The following is a 24182-nucleotide window of genomic DNA, read 5'->3' as shown; positions in this document are numbered from 1 at the left end:
GAGGCCATCTAGGCCATTCCTACCCTAAGGATTCTATGATTCTACCCATATGCTTAATTCTCAGAATCACAGACTGGTTGGGGTTGGAAGGGGTCTCTGGAGGTCACTGGCTCAAGCAGGGTGTCCAGGACCACATCCAGATGGCTTCACAGCCAGCCCTGTGCCACTGCTCCATCGCCTGCACAGCAGAGAAGAGCTTTGCCCCGCCTTTCCTGGGACTGCTCCTCCCCAGGGCATGACTTAGACTTCATGAGGCTGCTGCTGAGGTCGCTGTGGATGGCAGCACAGCCCCCTTCCCATCAGCAATTAACTCATTCATTTAAAAAGGCACTAAGAAAGCCTGATAAAACGTACAAGCTGTAGCTTTGCCGTCACCAGGACTTGGCATTGCAGGCACACCACAAGACGGGGGTGTAAGAATCCTTTTTTTTTTTGGCTCAAAGCTTGCTTCCTGAGGTATTTCTTGTGATCAGACTCTCATTGATTAATTGAGGAGGCAAGTGACGGGTTCCAGGGCACACGGCGTTACCGCTACACCGACGAGGCACTGACAGCGGTCCTGTTCACCACCCATTTATTTTAACAAGCTTCAAAGCTTTTCCCGCGAGAGCCTCCGGTTGTGACGGTCTCTTCTGAGGGCTCTGAGGTGCGCCGCACGGCTGGCCGCGCTCGGAGGAGGCAGGAGGCGGGAGGCACCCCTGGCCCGGCAGCCTTCTACCCCAGGGACGCTGCGGGCTTGAAACCAGCAGCCCGCAGCCCCAGTTCGTCCCGACTTGCGAGGAGTCACGCCGCGGCTCAGACCGAGGCCGATGAAGCCCGCTCCCACCCGCCCCGTCACCCCGCTGCGCTAAGGCAGCCGCGGCGCCGTTCCCGCCTCCGCTCTGCTCCCAGCGCGGGTTGGGCGCGGCGGGAGCGATCCCCGCCCTCGCGCTGTTGGCGTTTGGTTGCCGTGGCAACCGCCGGCGGTGGCGGCTGGAGCGCTGCCTCAGTGGCCGCCGGGCCGGGAGGTGAGGGGGGAGCGGGGCCGGGATTCCTCTCGGGAGCGGACCCTGCCCCTTTCTGCCTGCCCCGGCCCTGCTGTGCTGCAGGCGGGGCCGTACAAGCAACCGTCGCACGGGACGCGAAGGTCACTGAGCCGTGCGGAGCTCGGTGTCACGCGGCGACTTGGGAGCCGGAGCCGAGCGGTCCCGCACCCGGCGCTGCCGGCAGCCCGGCTCGTCCCGCCGCCGTACTGCTTGCTCTGGGAGGGTTGTCGTGTAAAACCGTCAAGAAAGAAGTATGGGGTCGCAGTGAAAAGAAATAGCGTCCTTCTTGCTTTCCATCTTGTCCTCCTTTCATTAAAACAAAAATAAAAAGCTGAAACAGCAAGCAAGGGAGTTAGCTGCTTCTGCGGCCTTCATTGTCACTTTCTGCCAGCTCCCCACAAAGCAGCGCTGCTCGGGTGCCCCGGTTCCCGTGGGGAAGCAGCACGTCTGGAATACACACACCAGCTGTGTTCAAGGTTCGGGCTGCCAGCAGCATGACCCTTCGCTCTTTGTTTTGCAGGCACGTTCAGGCTCTCTGTCCCGTGTGCACATCAGTCCGAGAGGAAGCGCGGCTCGGCCTGCAGCGCAGCCATGGTGCGGCTGACCACTGACCTCGTCGCCAGGTGCCTCGGCCACAGGAACCGCAGGGAGGAGGACTTGGGACGGCACCTGCGAAAAATAACTCATCTGAATCTATCAGATAGAAACCTAGATGCAATCGTAAGATCTGTTCCTCTTCCTTCCTTTTAACCCGGCGGTAGATGATCCGTTGTTACTGTTCTGATGACTTGTTTATCACTGTGGAGACCATCAAGCAAAGCAAAGGTTATATTCTGTAGCAGCTACGTTACTCCTTAATATCCAAACTTTGTATCTGAAGCTTAAGCCTTAAAAATGTGTCAGTTAGGAAACATGCTTCAGCATTCACTGCTTAAGGTGCTGCTCTTCTGTGGAAAATTGCTTTTACCTGCTGGTATACTGAAGGTTTTCAAATGCGTTTGAAATATGTAAGCGAACTTTTCATAGAAAACAGCAGAGGAAGTGCCTCCAACAGTCTGCCGGGTCCCTCTGTATCAAACGGACACAATTTTCTTTCTGTACCAAAAGTTGTGTTCAACTGCCTTACCCATGTGAAACTGCAGAAATACATACATCAGTGTGGCTGACAAGAAAGGCATTGTCAGTACATTTACTCATTTTTGCCATTAAAGAAAATCCATGTAATATACAAGGAAGAGTGGTGAATTGAAGTGTGATAGTGAAATATCTTTTCAATATTTCAGCATTTTCAGTATTGCAGTGTTACACAAATCTGCAGCTTACAAAAAAAAAACCAACCAACCAAAACAAAACAAAACAAAAGAAACACCAACAAACCACAATTTGCTGCTTTTATTATCTCATACGGTTGCTATATTGCAAAGGACCTCTTAGGAAGTCACCAGAATAGAAATGATGAATCCACTTCTTCAGCTGCTTACATGAATGTAATATTTAAATTTAATCATTTAGACATGATGCTTTCTTATAGACTGCAGCCAGGTCTTTGCCATGGAATCACTAGGTGCAGGACTCTGATGGCAGTGCTCTAATGCTGACATCCAGCTATATTAGTTCTGGGCACTTTAGATCCAAGCCAAAAAAAAGGTTTTCAGCAAAAGTTTGGGTTTTGCTTTAAAGATTTGTATGTATTGATGGTTATGCTTGTCAAAAATATGAAGTGTGAAACAGAGGGAGAGATAAGGAAATCAGATTTTTTCTTTTTTTTAAGGAAGTTGTAACGATATTACATCCAATTAAGTGCAATGTTCATTTCATTCCTTCTAATGCCATATTTTTTCCATTCTTGGGAATTTCAAGAAGGGTTGTTAACTTTCAGCATAATATTTTCCGTGTATCTGTGGTTTAGTCCTTAGATTTCAGAGGAAGTCTGAGAAAGGAAAGGAGAGTTCAGGAACAGGATGTGAGCCAAGTGAGGTTAACAGATCTGGACTGCTGTAGTGGCTTTTTCAAATTAGGCAGGTTAAAATCTACATATTTTTTTTTTTTTAATTGCTCCCTGGAGCTTATTCATTTAAGAAATAATCCATGACCTTTCCATTTTCAAAAACGAAACCCGCACACTTAACCCAGTCCCTCCCCCCTTTGAGCTCAATGGTATGAAATTTATACCGGTTTCCTAAGTCCCGAGTTAATTTGAATCCCCTGAAGATACTGAGCACATTTTGAAATGGCTGAACCCTGAATAACTGAATTGTTGTGTGTAATGGATTTCTGTTTTAAAAACAAAAGCGTGGTTTCAGCTAAGAGGTCTGAAGTACCTTGTACCATATGAACAGAGCCAGGCAAGCAAATAGGTTTTTTCATTCATCTCACTCCTTGGAATGGCCTCAGTGAGTTGTTAATTCCATCAGTCCATTTGCTTGGGATTGGTTCATCAGATGCCACAGAGAAGTTTTGGAGAACCTCACAAAAAACGTGCTATATTCTGTAGCAGCTACGTTACTCCTTGAGAGGAGTAGAAAGAAACTTGACATTTGAGTGGAACTGTCACAAAAGAAGTACATCCAAATACACAGTTTTTGTAGAAATCGTTCTTCCTTTGCCAAGAACTGTTTTGTATTACATCTCTGAGGTTTGGTGGAGACAACTCACTAACAATTGTGCTTTTCTGAAATCTTTCTGATGAAGGCAGGGAAGGGAATAAAGTCACACAGGATCTGATCTATCTGCTGCTGATGGATGTAATCCTCAACTTCTAGACAGCAGACCAGTAACCATCTATTGCTGTCATAAATCTATGTTGGAGATTGTTATTGACTCCAATTTATTTTTTTCTGGGAAAAAAAATATAGTTAAAAGTGTAATAATAAATTTAAATGTAAAAACAATCAACAGCTTCCAGAAACAGGCAGTGAATAAAAGCAGTAAGGCATCAATTTGCTGTTGTTTCTTACAGGGTGACATCTCGTTGTGCAGAAACCTTAGAGTTTTGTATTTATACGATAACCAAATCAGTCAAATCCAGAACCTGGGCTTTGCTTCACATTTAACACACCTTTACCTGCAGAACAACTGCATTTCATGCATAGAAAATCTCTCATCACTGAAAAACCTCGAAAAACTGTAAGTTGAAAACGGTGAATTTATTTTACTGGTGAAAGAATAGTTGTTACACTAAGAAATGAAAAAAAGATGCTGCCATTAAGGTCTCTTCAATAGTTAAGTTTGGCTTTTGAACTAAAAAGAATTGCATATGATTTTTCAATGAAGTGTTCTATGATGAGTAAAGTAATGACATCTTAACATGTATTTCTTTTTTTTCGTTTAAACATAAAGTTTCTAAGGAATCCATTAGCTGTGTGTCCTACTGGCACGCTACCTTACTTTTTCTATTATAATTTCCAACCATTACACAATAACACCTTTTTTTTTTTAAATAGTATTTTGATGTCTTGTGTTCACTTTCACTTTCACAGGATGTAAAACCAACTTTGTATTTTATTCTTCAGGTACCTGGGGGGCAACTCCATCGCTGTAGTAGAGGGTCTGGATCAGTTAAAAGAAATAAGGGAGCTACATATTGAAAGTCAACACCTCCCTCTTGGCGAAAAGCTTCTCTTTGATCCCAGATCCCTCAGGTCCTTGGCAGTAAGTACATGGAGATTTTCAATGGGCTGTTAATCAATAGGTCAGTATTTTTAGTGTGAATGATTAGAAGGACTCAATTGTTGTGTGTGCTTTTTCTGAGAACTGGTGGCAGACTGACAAATTCTACCGAGGGATTCCCATCTCTGTTGTCATACAAGCAAGGAGTAAACAATTATTTTGTTTTTATTTCCCTGATTTGATTATCACATTAATTTATTTACTGCCTCTTGTACTTCTCCAGATATTGCAATGGCCAACAGCAGGGGAAAACAGCTCCTTGATGGCAATACTGAGAGGCAATCTGAAGCATTCCATTCTGGCCATGCCATTCTTCTATGCTGTGGTATATAAAAATTCCAGGAAGTCAGCTTTTGAAATGTTTGTTTGAGATGCTAGTTGCTCAGTAAACATCAAATTTATTGTTGAAATAGGTTTTTTTGTTTGTTTGTTTGTTTTAAAGTACACTTCAATTACTAGTGTTTGTAGTTTTGTACTGCAGTAAAATTCACTTGCTGTATCTCCTGATGCAGTCAGGGATTTATGATCTGTTTTGTGAAGATGAACAAAGAACATTCACTGACAAGTGAATTCTTTTCACGTGTATATCACAAACATTTCACCTAGCTCTAATTCTTGCTGGTTCGAGATGTTGTAATCCAAGACATGTATTACTATTTTTCTTTAAAATAAATGGGCCATTACTGTGACAGCACTTTTATTTTTTTCCCTCTGCATTGGAGAGATGATGAAAGTAGAGGAGGATGATACAGCCTCAATTTTCCCAGCATGATAGCTCATCTATTCCAGTGTTTTGCAGCACCCTGCAAAGACTCGCTAGCAAATTGTTCTTCCTAGCTAATATTTAAGTTTTCTGCAGGTTGGTTTGGTTTGGTTTTCTTTCCAGACTTTTCACCTTTGATCACGTTATACCTTTTTGGAAGCTACCTGTAAAACATTCTATTTATACTCTTCAATCAGTAAGTATGTTGTCCCTTTTTACAAGATGTCTTCTTATCTCATCTTCTCCCTTTTGGGGCTCTTAATGACGTCAGACAAAAGAGCCAAAACATGGGGCCGTGTAGCTCTTGGTGCACTCCAAGCACATGTTTTGCTGATGACAGTATGCTGTATCATTTGTCTGAGGAGCCTGTTACACTGTGTGTATCAAGAGGATACTGGCAATTGCTGTCTGTAACACAGGTCTTGTTGGTAGCTCAGATTTGAAAAGGAGGCTAAGTTTCATGATCTTTAGTGCTGAAACAAATGGACATTTTCTAACCAGTGGTAAGCACCATATCTGGTACGACTCTAAGCTGACTGCATTAGGGACTCGTTTCCATCTTGTAGACATATCACCTTCTCCTTGCTTTTATGTGACACCACATTAAGTATTTCCTGAGATAAATACCTGAACTACATTTGCTTCTTATCTAGAATGTAAAGATCTCTGCAACTATTACCTGTTAGAAAAGGCAAAGTGCATCATGTGACTGCTGTTCCAAAGGGGCAAACCAGAGATACGTGCACAGAGAAGCTGGCAGGATTAAGCCAAAATGAGAAACCAGATAGTTGAGCTGTTAAATGGGAGCGTGGGTATCAGATGTGGATTTCAGCTCTGTATGGTTCAGATGTAACCTTAGAGAAGTCAATTTCTCTGTCTGTTATCTACATCTGAGGTAGAGCTGGTGAACTTGCAGAATTCCATAAAGCATCTGGGAAAAAAAATATATATATATCTATATTGTTTGGAAAAAAAATACATCTGTATTTGCTAAGAATTCCTGAAATAATTGAGAAATAATCTTATTTTGGATTAACTTCAAAGCCAGCACTTCAGAACAGGGTGCAAAGCCAAGAGAAAACAGTGTGTGAGGTGTGAAGTGTTTGCATGTATGTTTGTGCTTCACACTTGTTCTTTAAGACACTTTCCATCAAGAATTTACAACCAAGTCATGCATAGCATGAAAAAAATCAATTTCTACATTTTCTTTCCTCCAGAAATCTTTGTCTGTGTTGAATATTAGCAATAACAACATTGATGAATTGGAAGAACTGGCAGTTCTGGAAAATCTTTCCCATCTTAGAGCAGCTGACAATCAACTTCAACATATGAAGGTATTAAAATCAATATTTTTTCAACTTAGTAAGGATGATTTTAAAAGAAGTTACACTCATCTTTATCACAAAATAAACAAGTAAAGAAGTAAAAAACACTTCTACAGCTTCTGAACCTCTGACTTTCCAAGCCAGCTTTTCTTATTCAGAAATCTTGTTGAGGTTAAAAATGGAAAGCCATTCATCTCGGATGTCCAAATGTCCTTTAATCCTATGTGAAGACACAGCTGTGCATGCATCTATCAACCGGATAGATCCAACATGCACAGAATTTATAATATAACATGTATAAAATGTAGAGAACGCATGTACGTGTTGGCCATCTGAGTGACTATTAGTAGTTTAATTTGCGGAGCACATGGCCAGTGTTTTGTAATTAACTCGCAGCTATTTATTATACTGTAGTCCTTAACTCAATTGAAATGTAAATAAAAGTAAACTCTTAGATATCAAATTATGTAGCTGTTCCTTTATCCATTCTAATATCAAAATGGCTTTTTGACTGTCGTTGGCATAGCATAAGAAGTATTTGACACAAGAATGTGCTGAATCTCTTTCTGTGAAGGAAACAGAAGTCTCCATAAGCAAGAGCTCTAAGTCCCACAGTAACAACTAAAACAAGTGAAACAAAAGTATTTCTGCTCTTTTGCAGTAGTGGATATGGTTTAAGCAGAACGTTCTGGACTTAAAACTTCCAGCCTCTCAGAAAGGAACAGGAACACTGGCCTTTTCACCTCTCATTATTTTGGGAGTTATGATGTTTTCTACTTCTTAAAGTAAACAGAAGTTCAAAAAATAATTTGAGTTTCATGCTCAATAATACTGAGTAGTAAATCTACGATGAACAGTATGCTAACACTGCTAACACTATCACTGGATGGTACAGGCATGAAAGAACAAACTTGATAAATGATTCCTGATAAACACTGTTTTCATTTCATATAAACGTGAGGCATTCATGTTTTGCTTTCTTTTGACTTATTTAGTTAATAAATACTAAAATGAATTGGCTTCTATCATAACCCAATTCATCAAGAAAATACCTTGATTAAAATAAACTGTCTTGTTACTGGTTTGCATATACATTCTATTTTCTTACAAAAAGTGAACTACTATAGGTCAGTAATTACTAGAACAAGTATGGCAACTAACTCTTAGAATACATAATGCCTTTTATGTTTAATTTGGCAGTTCTGTTTACTGATGAGGAGATTCCTGTACGTATCTAGCAAATACCTGGGTCAATATACTTTATTTGGACTCTTTGTTTAAAATATATTTTAATATTAAAAATGTTGAATAATGCATTCTTTCTTTTTTTCTTTTTTTTCAGCTAGAGTATTATTAATGGTTTGTATTTCAAGCTATGCTTCTGGCTGGTAATTGTAATTGAATTCACATAGAAGTACAATTCATATAGGCTTAGGCTAGATAATTAAAACCAGATTGGATATGTTGGCCGAATCAGAATAACACTGAGGTTTTTTAAATGGGTATGTATGTCTTTCTAAAAGGATTCCTCTCAAAAAGGATCCATTTCAAAAGAAAGCTTAGTGTGTGATTTTTTTTCATTGTTTCTTTCCTTCTTCTAAGTACAAAATCCTTCAGTTGTGATGATCTTAAAGAAAATCATCCTAGCCAAACAGCTGGTTGTTACTAAGGATGAGGATGCCGGTTTAGAAGCGGTATTTCAGCGTGTCAGAGGAAAAAAGACAGTGTCTTCTGAGACAGAATGAATGGATGAAAACAATACATTGTTCAGTAACTATGTGTATATTTTTCAGTTAATTATTAGAACTCATGATTTTCTCATCGGGCAGACAAGAACTAATATCTCACTCAGTAAATTAGACATACAGATTTCCATGTGATATAATCACAGGTGTAGCATTTGAGTTACCTGCAGCTCCTGCTGTCATTTAAACTCAGATCAAGCTCTGGTAATTTTTGAAGGTGGCTGTCCTTGGTTGTATAAGCAGTGTCCAAGTTTTGAAGGTACAGGTAGAGTATTTCTATTTGTATTCTTTCAGACCTGTAAAACTAGTTACTGTATTAAATGTGTCAAACAAACGGGGTAACACAGCTGGATATCCAGCTCTAAATCCCATATTCCTATCCCTACCAGCCCATCACTGCCAGCAAGATCATATCCAGGAATTTTTTGCATTGGTCAGAGACTGTGGTGGTGCCTCAGTGAGTGAAGAGCAACAGAGAGTCAGTACTCAGCTTTGCTTCACCCAGTGAACAGTTGTGGAGAAGCCATCCGGTCTTAGCAGGTCTGCTCAACAGCTGTAAGCTGTGTAGCAGAGGTAGATGACAGCAGGAATGAAGTGGGGTCTGTGAAAAAAAGGGAATTGTGAAAAAGTAACAAATGCACGAAAGGCAACTTTCTCACGTAATCTTTGCTTACTTTTTATGATTAGTACAATCCTTGATGTTTAGACATTTATCTCAGCTTTTGTCACATTTTGATATAAACCTGTATTCCCTGCATTTTCAACGATGCCGTGCTGATTTCAGCATAGTAGAAAATTAGGGCTAGTGAATTCATGCATGTAATGTTCTGGCTAATTCAGGGAATTGTTAGCATAGTTAAGAGGCATAAGGCATATGACCTCACTTCACGTGCCTGAATTTTACGTAACGTGGTCAGAACAGTAGACAGAACAGAAAGTAGGTAACTCTACCCAGCACATGGAAAACAATTTACTGAGCCTGCCGCATGTAAAATGCATGTTATGTGAGTATCACTGTTTTTTATAGATATCACAGATATCTATAGATATCACGGTATCACTGATTTTTATAGAATTGGCTTTTCTTTGCTTTCTATTATTTGTTACTATTTCGTTCTATGGAGCTTCTTCAGTTAGGCTCACCAGGTCTTCTAAGTTGCTGTATGTTCTGGTAAGAATACTAAGGGGAATTTTTTTCAAAGCTATTTCTGATTTTAAAAGTCCTGATGACACAGAGTGCACATATGTGTATATACATGTATAAACAACAGACTTCAGATTTGGGGAGATTATGACTGAAGTGTTTGGCTAGACAGCAAAAGTACAGCTAGAAACACGTACATAAGTCAGTATGTACACGTACGTAAGTCTTTAATTTATTCAACCTCTGCCCAGTATTGATTATGACAAGAGGATATCACAAAAGATGAATTCATTCACTTCAGAACTGAGTCAGGAACGAGAGAAAAATTATAGATTTTCTCCAACTGATTATGACAGGTAGTCAAAACGGTGACAAATGGCTGTCTGTAGACGCAGTTAGAATGGTTGTAGTCGACATCTCCGATAAAAACTGGAGCAAACTGGTCAAATACCAATTCTTAAATGGCCATCTTTAATTGGTAGGAATGTTACTGCCAGCACTACAGCTGCCTACTAAGGCACTTGCCCTTCCCCCGCTCCCCCCATAGATGGAATATAATTTGCTCGTCAGTATTTTGTAGCAGACCTCAAAGTGATAGCATGACATGATCATTTATCAAACGGAGACTGCCCAAAAGAGTGTCTGGTCCCTTTAGTACAGCTTATTGAAAGGCTGGGAAGTGAAAGCACTTTATTAGAGACAGGAAGGCAATGAACAACTAGAGCGTATCGAAAGGGTAATCATATTTCAGCACAGGATTAGTGTGCTCTTAGATAAACACACACTGGAGTAAGCATGTTCTGGGTCATTTATCAAGTAAGTAACAGCTAACAAAAACCTACAGGACTCCCAGTATGCATTCATCAAAGTTAAACTGTATACATTTTATTTCAGTAGTAGACAATGTTGTGTTTCAAAACTATTACCTGAAAAAAGTCTCTCTAGTGAAATCCAGAACACGTTATAAATTTCAATAACAATGCTTGAATGCTCAGGTAAGAATAAATAAATAAACTTGCTAAATCCTTTTTTCTTTTTTAATAACCTTAACTTAAATCCAGAATTCCCAGAGTGATTTTCTAAGTTTGAAGGAGGTAAGAGATTTCTAATTGCTAGATATTCCATCGTTGGCATCACAGCACAAAATTCTGTGGACTTCACAGTTTAGAATCTATCAAATCATAATCATTGTGGGTTGTTGGTTTTTGTTTTGGTTTGGTTTTTCTTCCCCAAATTAATACAACTGTACAACAGTAAAAAAAAATCTCTTGCATTCATACACCTTGTTTTAAATCCTTGCTTAAGCTTTATAGACATACAAGGAAGCACATCGATAATGACAGTTAGGTGGAATTCTAAAAACAAGGGATTTCAGAGAGTGTTTGAGTAGGAAGGTGCAGTCTGCTAAGCTTTGCATCTTTTTACCTTGAATTTATTGTGTTTAAAAGAGAGAAGTTGTTGTTTTTTTGGGTCATACTGCCCTTGGGTAACCAGGCAGAAACCCAGATGGAGAAAGGTGTATTTCAAAAATTTCGCTATTGGGGCCAATATTATAACCAACCACCCACAGTTATTGAAGGGTGGGGATTACTTTTCCCCCTTTAAAATACAATTTACGTATGTATAAATAGAGAGGGAATCTGCTGTGCTTTCCAGGCCTTGTAGCTTTTTTTAGGGTCTCTGTGAAACAGTTATTCACAGATTTTTCAAAATCTCTTCAGACTCTGTGATATTCTGAGGGCTCTTTGAGAGCATGGGGGTGCACAGTTTACTTGATGCATGTGCATTTTTATCTGGTCATTCTTCTGCCGTAGGAGTTTATAGGTGAGATTGGAGTAGGAATTGTAGTGGTCATTTTCCATAGCTGGCATCACTGTATCCTTAAAGACAGTTTTTCAACTGCTGCACCATTTTCGCTGTGCAGCTGTGATCTCTGATGGAATGCTGTACACCACTTTGAGGGTGCACGTTCTCAAAGTACATGCATTATCTCACTGAATTCTGTGCGAAGGATTAGGGCCTGACGGAACAAATCTCATTGCTGTCGTGTTCTACAGTGGGGAAGGGAAAATAACCACAGTATTCTGTTCTCGTGTTAATTGTAGGATTTGGAGGTTGTATTAAACAAATGGACTAAGCTGTGCAGCATGGATCTTACAGGAAACCCCATCTGCCACAAACCGAAGTACAGGGACAGGATTGTTGTACAGTCACCGACTTTAGGTAAAAAATAAAAGCAACAGCCAATCAAAGAACGTGCTCTTAACCCTTTCTGTTTTAGAAAGTAGCTGCCGCATTAACCATTCTTGAATGGCAATTATTATAAAGCCAATTATTGTCCTATATAGTTCTGTCAAATGATGCATTTTGACTTCATGTACAAGCAACGTAGCTAAAACTGCTCCTTTAACAACTGCACCAATTGTTACATAGCTTCTGCTGCGAGTAACAGTAACCATTAGTTTTAGTGACAGATGATTAGCAAGATTGTTATAAGACAGCAAGACTTCTTTGTGTTCACATTCCAGGCGTAAAACTGGTTTTAAAAGATAAGTTAAGCCTGATCCTCTGTCAGCCTGTGGGCGTTGCTTAGGTGTTTTGGTGACAGTAGTTCCTACCACACCAGTTTGAATTTCTGGCGTATAACATTTGTCCTTAATCATGAAACCATAATTTTAACTGAATATATATGCCTTGAAAATTATAAAAAGAATTGGTGCTTCCTTTTCCATTTAAGACATGTCAACTCACTCCTGCATCTAATTAAAATATGAATATCAAGCTGGAATGTATCGTTGGATTTTTTATTATCATTTTTTACCAAAAGACTAAAAAAGAGGGGAAAAAAAAAAGGATTTGAAGAGACCAAATACTCTTCTGGTATCATAGAAAATTTTCTCTTTTCTTTGGCAGAATACCTTGATGGGAAAGAAATTAAAGAAATTGAAAGAGTGTTCCTAATGAATTGGAAAGCCTCCAGAGGTGTCAGGAAAAAAAGCAAAGGAAGAATGACAAATGAACATGCAGACTATCTACATTTTTGTAAGCAAACTAATCACTTCATGACTGCACTGTAATAGCAGCTCACAGTAAATATATTAGAGATGAGGCTTTCAGTGGCAGTAAGACAAAGGCACAGGAGTTGAAATTGAACTTTTCCAATATCAAATTTAATTTTAGAGCCAGCTCACGGGTGTTTCTGATTTCCCCACTGCAGCCTCCCAGAATCATGGGAAGGAGTAGCTGGTATGTGCTGAATGTTTGTAAATACCCATGATTGCTTCCCATGTATGTAACAAAAGAAAGCGTTGAGTGTTTTGCAGTAAGTATGTCTGAAACACACCAGACTTGTATACTTACTTTATCTGTTTATACCGCCAGCCCTGTGAAGGCCTTTTCAAAATACACAACTAGCAGAAGGAAAAGTTTGAAACTTAGAAAAAAATCAGTCTTGAAGGAAAAAGCCTTAAAAGAAAAGACACTGAATTCCTGACATAGAAAACAATTCATTTTGAGATGCAAAGCTCACAATTAACTATATTAAATATTAAAATAGATACCATTTGACTTGGAATGCTGAATTAATTTTTTTTTCTTTGGTTTCTGCAGCTGGCCTTGAAACACCTCATTCTATTCTCACTTTTGACTATAGTCCATCTCTGACAGAAAAAACAAATATTTTAATTCTGTCTGAGATGCATGAAGACAGAAGGAATCCTCTGCCAGCAACTGTGGAAGAACATAAATCAGAGGAAAACTCAGGTATGTACCTCAGCCATCTTCCTATCAGTTCTTTTGGGGACTGCTTTTACAGTTCTTGCTGAGCCAGTGGAAAACAAGTACATGAAGTAGAATTGCATGTCAAACAGTTTTAGTTCTTAAATGGTGTTGTGTTTATTGTCTTCATTTGTTGTAAGTCAGGATAATGATTCTGGTTTCTGGTTACAAATCAGCAGATGAGGTAACAGTAAGAACTGTACTCGGGTGTCACTGGTTGATCTTCAGAATCTGATCATCGTTGTAAACAAAAGTGAAACAATACAGATGTTAATTCTTGGAAATGCAGTTACTGTCAACAGCGCTGGTGAGCACTGGTACTCTGCGTGCAGTATTATGTGAAGGAGAAACTTTTCACTACTATGGCTTACTTGTAATGGATGTGTTCAGTGCATTACATACACGACTAGCTTTCCTGTAGCATCGGCTGAAGACTGATGAAGTAATAAGGAAAGGAAATTTGATGTGTGTGCCTCACAGACATTCAGACATTGGATGAGCTTAAACAATTTAGAATTCAGTGTATGTATTCCCTATTCACAAAGGCATCCTTGCCAGCTCTAACAGGACTGTGGGAATAAAATCTAACAGGGATTTGCAATTTGGGACCTCAGTTTTTCCAGTGTTACCTGATAAAAGTGTTTCTGATTATTCAGTATTTGGAACCTAACACCACTCCTTCCAGTCTTTTAATATTACTTGTAACTTAACTCTTTTGTTATTTATCAGCTCTACTGGACAACAACAACAACAAAAATATTGTTTAAGCAATCCTTCATGTAAAACATACAAATTTAACTGACATAGCTATTCTTTCGTAACTAAAGCACTAAATGTAGCATTTTAGTTTACATTCAGATCAGAATTTATTAGTAGGTTCGAAGTTTTGATGGAGCAACATTTAACGCTATTTTATTCTTGACAATTTATCGCTTCCCATTTCTTTGGTTTTGTTCCTTCCAATTATTTGTTCTGATTAAAAATATCTACTTTTCCCTTAAATGGGAAGAGGAATTACAAATCAATTTTGAAGTAGTAGTTTGCTCTTCAAATGGCAATGGATATATTCTGTCCTAAGAAGAAACTGAACCCACAAATGCACCTATTCTTGATATTTTTTTCCTGATGCAGAAGGCACACAGCAATGGAGAAATTCAAAAATAAGAACTGCAGACATTCCTTTGTGAAATAAGCTTAAAACTCAGTGTTCTGTCAGCCTGCATTTCATCTTTATTAGTATTTTGTCTTTTGAGCCAGGCTGAATAAAATTAAGCTTTCATTTACCGTGCCCTTTAGTTCTAATGGAGAATGGAATGTTCGTGTGCAGTACCTCCGACTTACTTTCTTCAGAAAGAATTTCTGCTGTCTCCCTTTAAACAAAACATTCTGATTCTACTCTGTTATGTTAAAAAGCTGTTCAACTGATGAGCTTCTTGGCTTGAAAAAGTTCTGCCAGTATTAGGAAGCTGGAGTATAATCCTAGCCCTTCTGAAATTGCTTTTGACTTTAGAAAGGCAAAGATTGCATTTGTAAACTATTACAATTTATACAGACATAATATATCCATACATAAATATATTATATACATATTGTATGTGTTAGCCTAATGTACACATATACAGTATACACATGTACATACACGTTTTTAATTGGATTCACATAAAGATCATAGTGAAGAAAGTAAGGCATTACACATTTGATATTTCAAACAAGCTTTGAAAGTAGGACTCTTCCCCTGGATGCCAGAGGTTGCATACATGTGCAATTACATACATGCCATTCCATGTGTAATTGCCCATGTTCCAATACGTCTTAACAACGTATTCTTGTTACTGCTGGAATGTTGTTGAAACCAAAGAGTCTTGAGAATTAGTAAATGGTTTGTGAATTCTTTAAAATGTTTAGGAAGATGAAAAACAAGTTGAAATACAGGAATATTCTTTCTTGGAGTGCAGGCAGACGTGAAGTAATCACAAATCAGAGTATTCCCTAGTCAGATTCAGTAATCAGTGATATGCACAAGTGTGCCCAAGTGTGAAGCAAAGGAAATTTTGTCAAACTGAACAATTACTTCCATTGTTTAATTGAAATTCAGTATCAGACCAAAGAAATCAGTGAATTTTAATCCTACCCTCTGTGTTAGCCAAATAAATTATTCCAACAGATGTTTCCTCTTTCTTTATACAAGCTAGGTGATTTTTGACCCTTGGCAACTGAAAAACAGGCATTAAATACCTTTTTAACCTACATCTAAGATCCACTGAGGATTACATATAGCTTGAGCAATGAAGAAAGCCACTTATTACTCAATTACTGAAATGTGTCATTAATCTTTCTTTTTTGATAATACAAAAACAATAGCAACTTCATATTGGATTTTGAAAGTTAGTTTTGAACATTTAGAGATATTGGCAGGAATTAATTAAAAGAAAACAAATAACCATATTAAAGATACTCAATACCTTCCAATGGGAAACACTGTTATTAATTTTCCCTGAGTAGGGAAGTTGTTGAAATTTTGATGTTGTAAACTTAAACTGTAACCAGCAGTGTCTGCCCACATTTCCTTACTCATTAAGGTAAATATTGTTATAGGTTTGCAGTTCAGAATTCGGTGGGAAAGTCACCTTTTGTTTCTCCAGTGTATGTGCAGTGTTTGAAAATATGGCAGCGTATTTAAATGATGCAGTTGGCTGATAATTCCTACTCTAGATTGTGTCAGCTAACCGTAAGAAATCTCCTGGCCACCGTGTTAGTCCTGTGCAGTTCAAGGAACTTGTAGTCGCATCAGTTTAGTTGTGTACCCAAAAGATAACTTAGAATCTTGCTTTTATGTCATGTTAGAGAATATAGTTCTCTTATTTGGGGGATGGAGAGGAGCATTACCTCCACACAACCTTAAATATCATTCTCTTACTGGATATCAATTTCAGCACTCTTCTGCACCTTCAAAAATAAGGAATACTCTCAGCCTTGTCTTCAGAAAAAAATGGGAACTACAGAGGTGAGATACAAATAAGCGAAGTTTTAGCTGTGCATCCTCCAGCTGCACTGAGTCACTGAACTGCCTGCAAATACTTCAACCCTACTCAGATTTAGGTGCATAAAATACTTGGCGATACCAGCTGGAGCACTGGGGCAGAGCTGAGATCGTGTTTTCCAACCGGCCTGGAGTGCCTTTTGCAGCAGCTACATCCCCTCTCTCTGCCTTTCCTTGGTGGGGGTGTGGAAGAAAAAATGTAAACATCTCAGTGAGGTCTAGAAAGTACCAGTTGGCAATTAATTATGAAGGCTGAGGAAGAGAAACAAGGAGTTTTCTTGATGGGATGTGAAAATCATGTTGTGGGATATGAGAGGAGTCAGTGGAATGCTAGATAAGTTAAACTATAAGGATGAAGAAAGGAAATTCTGAAATAGCATCGCTGAAGCAGAGCTATTGGGCTGGATATCAGGTGTGAGCAGTTTCTGGTTGCCATGGTCCCTGTAAGATTACAATTGGCAATTCAGACAACTGAGTGGCTGCTTGCCTTTTTTCTGGAGGAGATTTGATACCTGCAAAGGTGAGTGGGAGTGCTTTCAGGAACCATAATTGAAGGCACTGCGCTGCGAACCTTCATGGTATTTTCTTTATCTGTGCTTACAGTTTTGCTAAATGTGGTGCTGAATGATTCTTCATGTGCTAATTCATAATCTCTTTAGAAGGCAGAAGATAACTATATCAATACAAATGTAAGATTATACTCAAATGCTGTGATCTTCTGTCTAAACTAAATTTCTGTAGTAGTTATTCAAAAAAGTAGCTTTCATATGCACCAAATTTGCGATACCTAACACTGCCACGTCACAAAGGCAGTGATAGAAGGCATTCCTTTTTGGCCATGAATTCTGCCATTTACCTGGAGGTTGCTGATTTGGAAACACCTTTTCTTTCCTCCCCATTCCAGTTCTCTGTGCAGCTGTCTGTGCCCAAAACTGGGAAAGAGAAATGATCTTTAGATACAGTGTGGAACACTTCATGCAGTAATAGAACACACGCTGAAGGACACACTGTACCCTTGAAAAGAACAACCCCTTTTTCAAATAGCTGAATGAGGGTGCGTGTCTCCTGATGAGCTTTGCCAGCCAGACCACACGTACCCCCTCCACGTCCAGATGAGCACATTCCTCACAGGCATGTTCTCACTGGGAGCTGCATGCTGCTGGCAGGGGGGCAGGGGCACAGGTGCCTGCACTAGTGTGCCTCCTCTTCCAGGAGATGTGTGTTATCTCCCCGACCTTAGAAGACCAAATGGCACGTGCAAATGGCAAGAGAGGTCAGGAAATTAGCAGGGCTTATCTGGGTCTGGAGGCCGTTATGTGCAGACCTGCTGTATGCTCACAGCAACACTGAAACCCAGACCTGTTTGAAACCTTCCACGTAACGTACATGAGAATTTTACTAATAATATTTTTAACAGAGATACATGCTAATATTTTTAACAGAGGGCTGCTCAGTGATTTTAAAGTGGAGTAAAGTACTATAGGGTAGGGAAATATGCAAAAATTAAAGTTTACATATCTATTTTTCAGGTGTTACAGGTTTTATCTCCATTATAAAAGTTATTAGATAAATGAAACAGGTTTAGACTACATAGTATTCTTCCTATCTTTAGGTCTCTGTTGTTAGTCTTTGAACAGCCTGCTGTTGTGATAAACATTCAAAGCCCTTTAACATCTTTTTAGTCTGCTGCCTTAGCACTGCACATTTTTATTGTGCAGTGTACAAAATTATACAAGTCACTTCTCTGCATGAAGCATGCATCCAATTAACAATGTAAATAACTGGTGCTGTGTTTTACTAACTTCTGTACAACTGCAGTGTAACTCTGGAAGCTCTCCAGCTGAAGCCAGTTTCAATGCACTCATTTACTACAGTGATATAAACACTGCTTCACCATTTGGCTTCATAGAGTCATAGAGTCATAGAAAGGTTTGGGTTGGAAGGGACCTTTAAAATCATTTAATTTCAGCCCCTGCTATCGGCAGGGACACCTCCCTCTAGACCAGGTTGCTCAAAAAAACATCTCTAAGAACCATTGTGAGCTAACAAAAAGTCACAGAGTTGAGCAGATACAGCTCCTATCAGACACTTTGTAAGCCAGCACTGAGCATAAATGGGACTGGGGCGTTTCAGCGCGTGCTCCTGTCCCTGGGTTCCTCAATTGCTTGGTGAAAGCGCGAACCTTGTCAACTTAAAGTTGCACAGTTCCATGAACACAAGTCGCAATGGCTGTTGAATTCCTACGTATTATGAATGACTGCAAGTTTTCAGCAAGTAAAATATTACCTTTGTTCTCACTATAACCTGAAAATTTCTGAAGTCCTTCAAGCTCCATTTAAGCACCAGTGTTCCAGTGGCACGACTGCCTGAATCATGGAATCACAGAATCACCAGGTTGGAGAAGACCTACAAGATCATCCAGTCCAACCATCCACCCATCACCAATAGTTCTCACTAAACCATGGCCCTCAACACAATGTCCAAACGTTCCTTGAACACCTCCAGGGTCGGTGACTCCACCACCTCCCTGGGCAGCCCATTCCACTGCCTGACCACTCTTTCAGAGAAGAAAGAATCTATGATTGTGGGTGGAAATCATGAAGTGCGGGCTTAAAAACAGAACCATCTCTATGCTACTGTTACAACTGCCTACTTAAAGCCTTTGAAGTCAGATTGGATTGCTGTGGAGTTCTGAAAGTTTTCAAGGATGGCAATGCCACAGACCATTGCGCTGCACAAATGCCCTCGCTGCCATTTTTGTCTTTCCCTCACACCCACTTGGAACTTCCCTTGCTATTTGTCTGTTTTCAATCACTTTCTTATCCTTCACATGCCTGAAACTCCTTTTCAGGAAGATTTGTTCCTATGGGCAGAGGTGAGGGCAGACAACACCAAAATGTGCTGGCATTTGCTTTTGCTGCTTTCTGGCTCACCTCCACCTTTAAATAATCATGAGAGCCATCTCCATCTGGCATTGGCTGGCTCTCACAGCACTCCAGGTTGCATCACATCCAGCTACAAAGAGTTGGATGTGTCAGATTTGCCTGAGTGGTTCCAACTCAATCATCATCTACTGTTCTTGGTGCTTCTTCCCACCAAAAATCATTACAGGGACCATAGACCTGGGAGGTCTGAGACCAGGCCTTTCCATAAAGATCCTGATGCTTCCAGAGCAACCCACAGTGATTTTGGAGGTTGTTGTTCTGCTGGAAGTACTATCAGGGAAACAAAGTAAGGCATTGAACACCTCCTCCTGGTGCTCCTCTGATCTTAGAGTAAATGCAGGGATCACTGTATGCACATGAATTGTAAATTTGGATCAGAAACTGATGAAACTTCAAAAATACCTAATTATGGCCAATAAAATAAATGTAATATATGGTGACTGTAATCAGTAATTTATTCTACTTCGCTAGAAAGTGTTTTTATTTTGTTAGTCACCTGACCTTGAAGGATTGTAAAAGTTCAGTGCTAAAAAAAGATGTATTTGAATCTCTCTCAATCTCAAGTAACACTGTAACCAGAGACTGCAGAAATACTGACATCCTTCTGTTCCCTTCATTCTGAGCAGAATTAATTGCTGCATCGAAACCAAGAAAAGTCAGAGCCAGCAGTGAAATGACCCACATAGCAAACTAATAATTTAATTCAAAAACGAGATTTGGAATAATAAGATCTTCCTTTCTTAGAGAGTTAATATATTACCGTGTCATATTAATCACTGATAACATGTCTAGTAAAGTTGGATGTAATCAGTTACACATCATTTGTAGTAAAATATTTTGGAATAAGTGATCTCGTCTTATCTGATTTCATTTAGATGAGAATTTGCTTTGACTATTACTAAGGTTTTATTTCTTGTGGATCTTGAAAATTAACAGTATTTGATACAAACTTGATGGCTGACCAAATATTTCAATGTGTAAATGGAAAAAGCTGGTCAGTTCTGTGCTGAGGGCCCCTTCATATCCCAAATCATCGAATTAGGTCGATATCCTCACAACAGGGCAGGACCAAGCATACTTTGTTCCTTTTTCACCTGCAGCTTTTGGTAACACCGATTATAAACTTTGTAGAAATGCTGCATGGTCCTGAGGCACGTTGATGGAGACAGAAGCAATGGTGGCTTTGGTGTGCTTCTGCCGTAATGGTCTGATCTCTCTTCTCTGATCTCTCTGATGCAGGTTGAGGAGGAATCTGAAGTAAAATGGCAGAGCCAAGCTGAACTTTAAAAGAAGCTACAGGATGCACAGTTGGCCATTATTGGATTTTTTTCCTTCTCAAAACTAAAAAAGAAAATTTATTGACATCTATTTGAATATGTTATCTGTGTCTTTATAATCTAAAAAGCAGACAAAATTAAGTATGTTGAACTTAACACTGCCTTGCAAGAGCATTCCAAATGTAAGGTGACTGCCGATTTATTTAGAAGCGACGTTCTGTATTGTAAGCATGTGAAAATATCGGCACTTAGTGGGCTAACTAGTTGTCTTCTTCTTAACTTTCCTCAGCAAATAAGTTTCCTTTAACCAGTGTCTTAGGTTATTTCCATGTATGATACTCTTAACAGCTACTCAGAGGTGTGCTAGTAGTCCCATAGTGCAAGAAGAGAGCCATCAGCACATGATGTGTGAGAAGATTCGTAGTCCTAAAAAGCTATTGCCATGATTAGGATTTTTTCAGTTTCTGATAAATGAAGTGGAATAGTTAGAAAAAAGCTCAACAAGATTGATGGTATCTGTACTGATGAATTTTTGGGTTGGGAATATTGCATGTTAATTTGACATCAGCTTCTGCTTTATGTAGCTGGGACTTGAATTTGGCTGCTTTGCTCTGGTTTGAGTAATTAGATGAGTGCTCAAGTCTTCAGATACAGGAAAACTCCAAATGTACAGATAAGGAAAGTATGGACTGCAAATTGCCCTTGGAATGAAACCTTTCCTAATGGAGTTTCTCTGTCTGAATGTCAGTAGGATGTCTTGTGCTTGAGACCCTCAATGAAATAAGGAAAGAATTTTCCCAGAATCAGAAAATCTGTCTTTTTACATTCAGTGTTTTGTGTATTTTGTTGTCATTTATGTTTTGTTGTCTTTAGATAAATGTAATTCAAATAAACTTAACTCTCGTATGCATTTTCCCTGAGTTACAAGATACTTTTCAATGGTAGTAAAGAAACAGATTTCCAAAACTAATGTAGTAATTGAGTGGTATCCCAGCCTGGAGCTGCCACTTGCTTCCATTAAAGCTTTGGAGAAGTTCAGCATCAGAACAACAACAAAAAAAAAAACAACCCAGAAAACAATGAAACAACGAAAAAAGTTCTGATGTGTAACTGTTGCCAGTAGTCCATTACTGGAATTAGTATTGACCCAGCATGATACCTCTGTTTTCTGCTGCCATTGTCTATGATATTCAGGTCAAGGAAGACAGAACTGTAAAAGCTGCTTCTCAATAAGACAATTTCCAAAGACAAATGTAAATATTTTGGTGAATGTTGAACGCTGACCAGCTGCTGGATTCGATGCACGGCATTACAAAGCTGCCCTCTGGCCTTTGTAGCGCAGTGTATCTGGGATGCCTTCCCACCCTTGCACATCTCCATTTAAAAACATTTAAAGGATGTTTAGTACTTCTCCGTGTGGGTTTTGCTGTGAGTCAACCAGAGTGTGACAGTCTTCATAGGTTCTGAGTATTTTCAACTTTCACTTTAAGATTTTAGTTTATTATTTATATACATATTTAAGATCTGAATGAGCAGTTCCCTGTCCAGAATGGGCTGTGGGGTTTCTCACAGGTTCCCCAGAGCAGCAGCTCACACCGCACTGTAGTCAGTAGTGTTAATATTCATGCTGTACCTTATCAGCAGACAAACACATTTTTTAAATTCTTATCAGAGAAATAAGAATGGGTGAAAATGAACAAAATGGAGCAAAGTGCCACAAGTGTTCACACTGAACTGGAGCTGTAAAAGCAGAGAGTAATGTGACAAGAAGGGAGCAAAGCGTACCTGGAAAAATACCACAATCTCCAGCAGAGCTGTTCCTTACTTAAATCACACTTGAAATCTGGCTCTTCTGTGACCAGGGCATTTCTCACATCTGAAATATACTGTAGAAGGTAAGGCAAGGGAGCAACTCAGGCATTTATCTGGGAGAGAAGAAGCAGCAGCGGCAGCAGCCTGTTACACTTTACCAGTTCATGCAAGGAAAAATCACTGGATCTGTTTTCCTCGTTGCAATGCAAGAAGTTAAAAGTCCATTCTGAGCGGATATATCTTGGGCAGGCAAGGACACTGCCTTGGGGTATGGCAGAACCAGCCCTCTGATGTGTGCACGATCTGGTGCATTTGTGGCCATCAAGAAAGGAAAGAGAAGCACTGGGGGTGCTCTATCAGCGTCCAGGGAGCCACAGCCATCATTTTTCTGGGCACAGCTGCTGGATGGCTGAGGGAAGGGATTGTCCCACTCTGCTCTGTGCTGTGCAGCCTTATCTCAAGCACTGAGTGCAGTTTGGGTGCCTCAACATAAGAAGGGAACAAAACTATTAGCTACAGAGATGGAGGAGGGTCTGTTGGGCAAGGTGTATGAGCTGCAGCTGAGCGCAGAGCAGAGTGGGAGGCCTGATGGCTGCAGCTCCTCACAGGGAGCAGAGGGCAGCGCTGAGCTCTGCTCTGTGTGACAGGGCCCGAGGGAACGGCATGGAGCTGCGTCAGCGGAGGGGCAGCTGGGAAAGGGTCTGCACCACAGGGCGGTGGGCATGGAACGGGCTGCACCGGGCACTGGGCACGGTCCCGAGCTGTTGGAGTTCAACGAGTTCGGACAGCACTCTCAGACACAGGGCTTGGATTTTGGATGTGGAGCCAGGAGTTGGACTCAACGATCCTTGTGGGTCCCTTCCAACTCGAGGTATTCTACGATGCTACGAGCCACGGTGCAGACAAGGCCCGTAACTGCGGCCTTGTAAATCCCCACAGAGCGACTTCTGTTAGAATCACTCCCGAAGGAAGAAGGGAAACCCCCGCACTGCCGGCAGCCCGATCCCAGCAGCGGCTGTCTGTGGGGCGGCACCACGCGCCACCGTGCGGAGCCGGGCAGCGCAGAAGCCAAGCAGCCGCAGGACGGGGCCGGAGGTGCCCACCAGACCCCAATCTCCTGCCCCAAACCGCCCCTAACAGCTAGCGATTAACTTCTTAATTTTCTTGGCTGCAAAAGCTGTGATAAATTGCTCAGACTTTGTTTCTCTACTGCTCCCAAGGCTTGATTTATAGTGCTTGCGTTATCGTGAAATCAGGCTTCATTCAAAATGTTTTTCTGGGAGAACTCTATCCCCTCGCTGTTTATTTGCCCCGTCCCTTCTCATTAGCGTCACTGATCCGCAATGGCTTCGCTCGGTTCCAAACCGGCTCTCCTTGCACCTCGTCCCGCCCGCGGCTCGGAGTGCCAACTGCCGTGTGGGGCCGTGGGACGACGCCGCGTCCGTAGCATCACGGACGAACGGGCGGACACACGGCCGTAGGACAAACCGGAGAAAGAACTGGCGACGGGGCGGGGGAAAGCTCGCTACAAGAACCGTTTGACCCCGGGCCCGCCGGTTCAATGCCGCCGCTCCAACCCACGCCGCGGCGCAGCCCAACCGCAGCCGCCGGGCCGCCCGCAGCGCGCTGTCGGCCCGTCCCCCGCGGCGAGGGGCGGTCG

The 24182-nt window shown here is 40.7% G+C and overlaps 1 protein-coding gene across 1 annotated transcript; it reads left to right on the top strand.

Annotated features, from left to right (window-relative positions):
• The first annotated feature begins 1598 nt into the window (after positions 1-1598).
• Positions 1599-20784, top strand: PPP1R42 (protein phosphatase 1 regulatory subunit 42). The gene is made up of 8 exons (XM_042869677.1): positions 1599-1745; positions 3985-4151; positions 4538-4676; positions 6675-6791; positions 11777-11894; positions 12585-12713; positions 13281-13433; positions 20673-20784. The coding sequence occupies exons 1-8, from the start codon at positions 1617-1619 to the stop codon at positions 20675-20677; spliced, it is 957 nt and encodes a 318-aa protein (XP_042725611.1). The 5' UTR covers positions 1599-1616; the 3' UTR covers positions 20678-20784.
• Positions 20785-24182: the final 3398 nt, after the last annotated feature.

The sequence above is a fragment of the Lagopus leucura genome, unplaced genomic scaffold (assembly GCF_019238085.1).
Source record: "Lagopus leucura isolate 7727_CA_CO unplaced genomic scaffold, USGS_WTPT01 Super-Scaffold_100002, whole genome shotgun sequence".
Taxonomy (NCBI): domain Eukaryota; kingdom Metazoa; phylum Chordata; class Aves; order Galliformes; family Phasianidae; genus Lagopus; species Lagopus leucura.
Note: the sequence above shows the minus strand (reverse complement) of the source record. Positions and strands in the feature narration are given on the sequence as shown.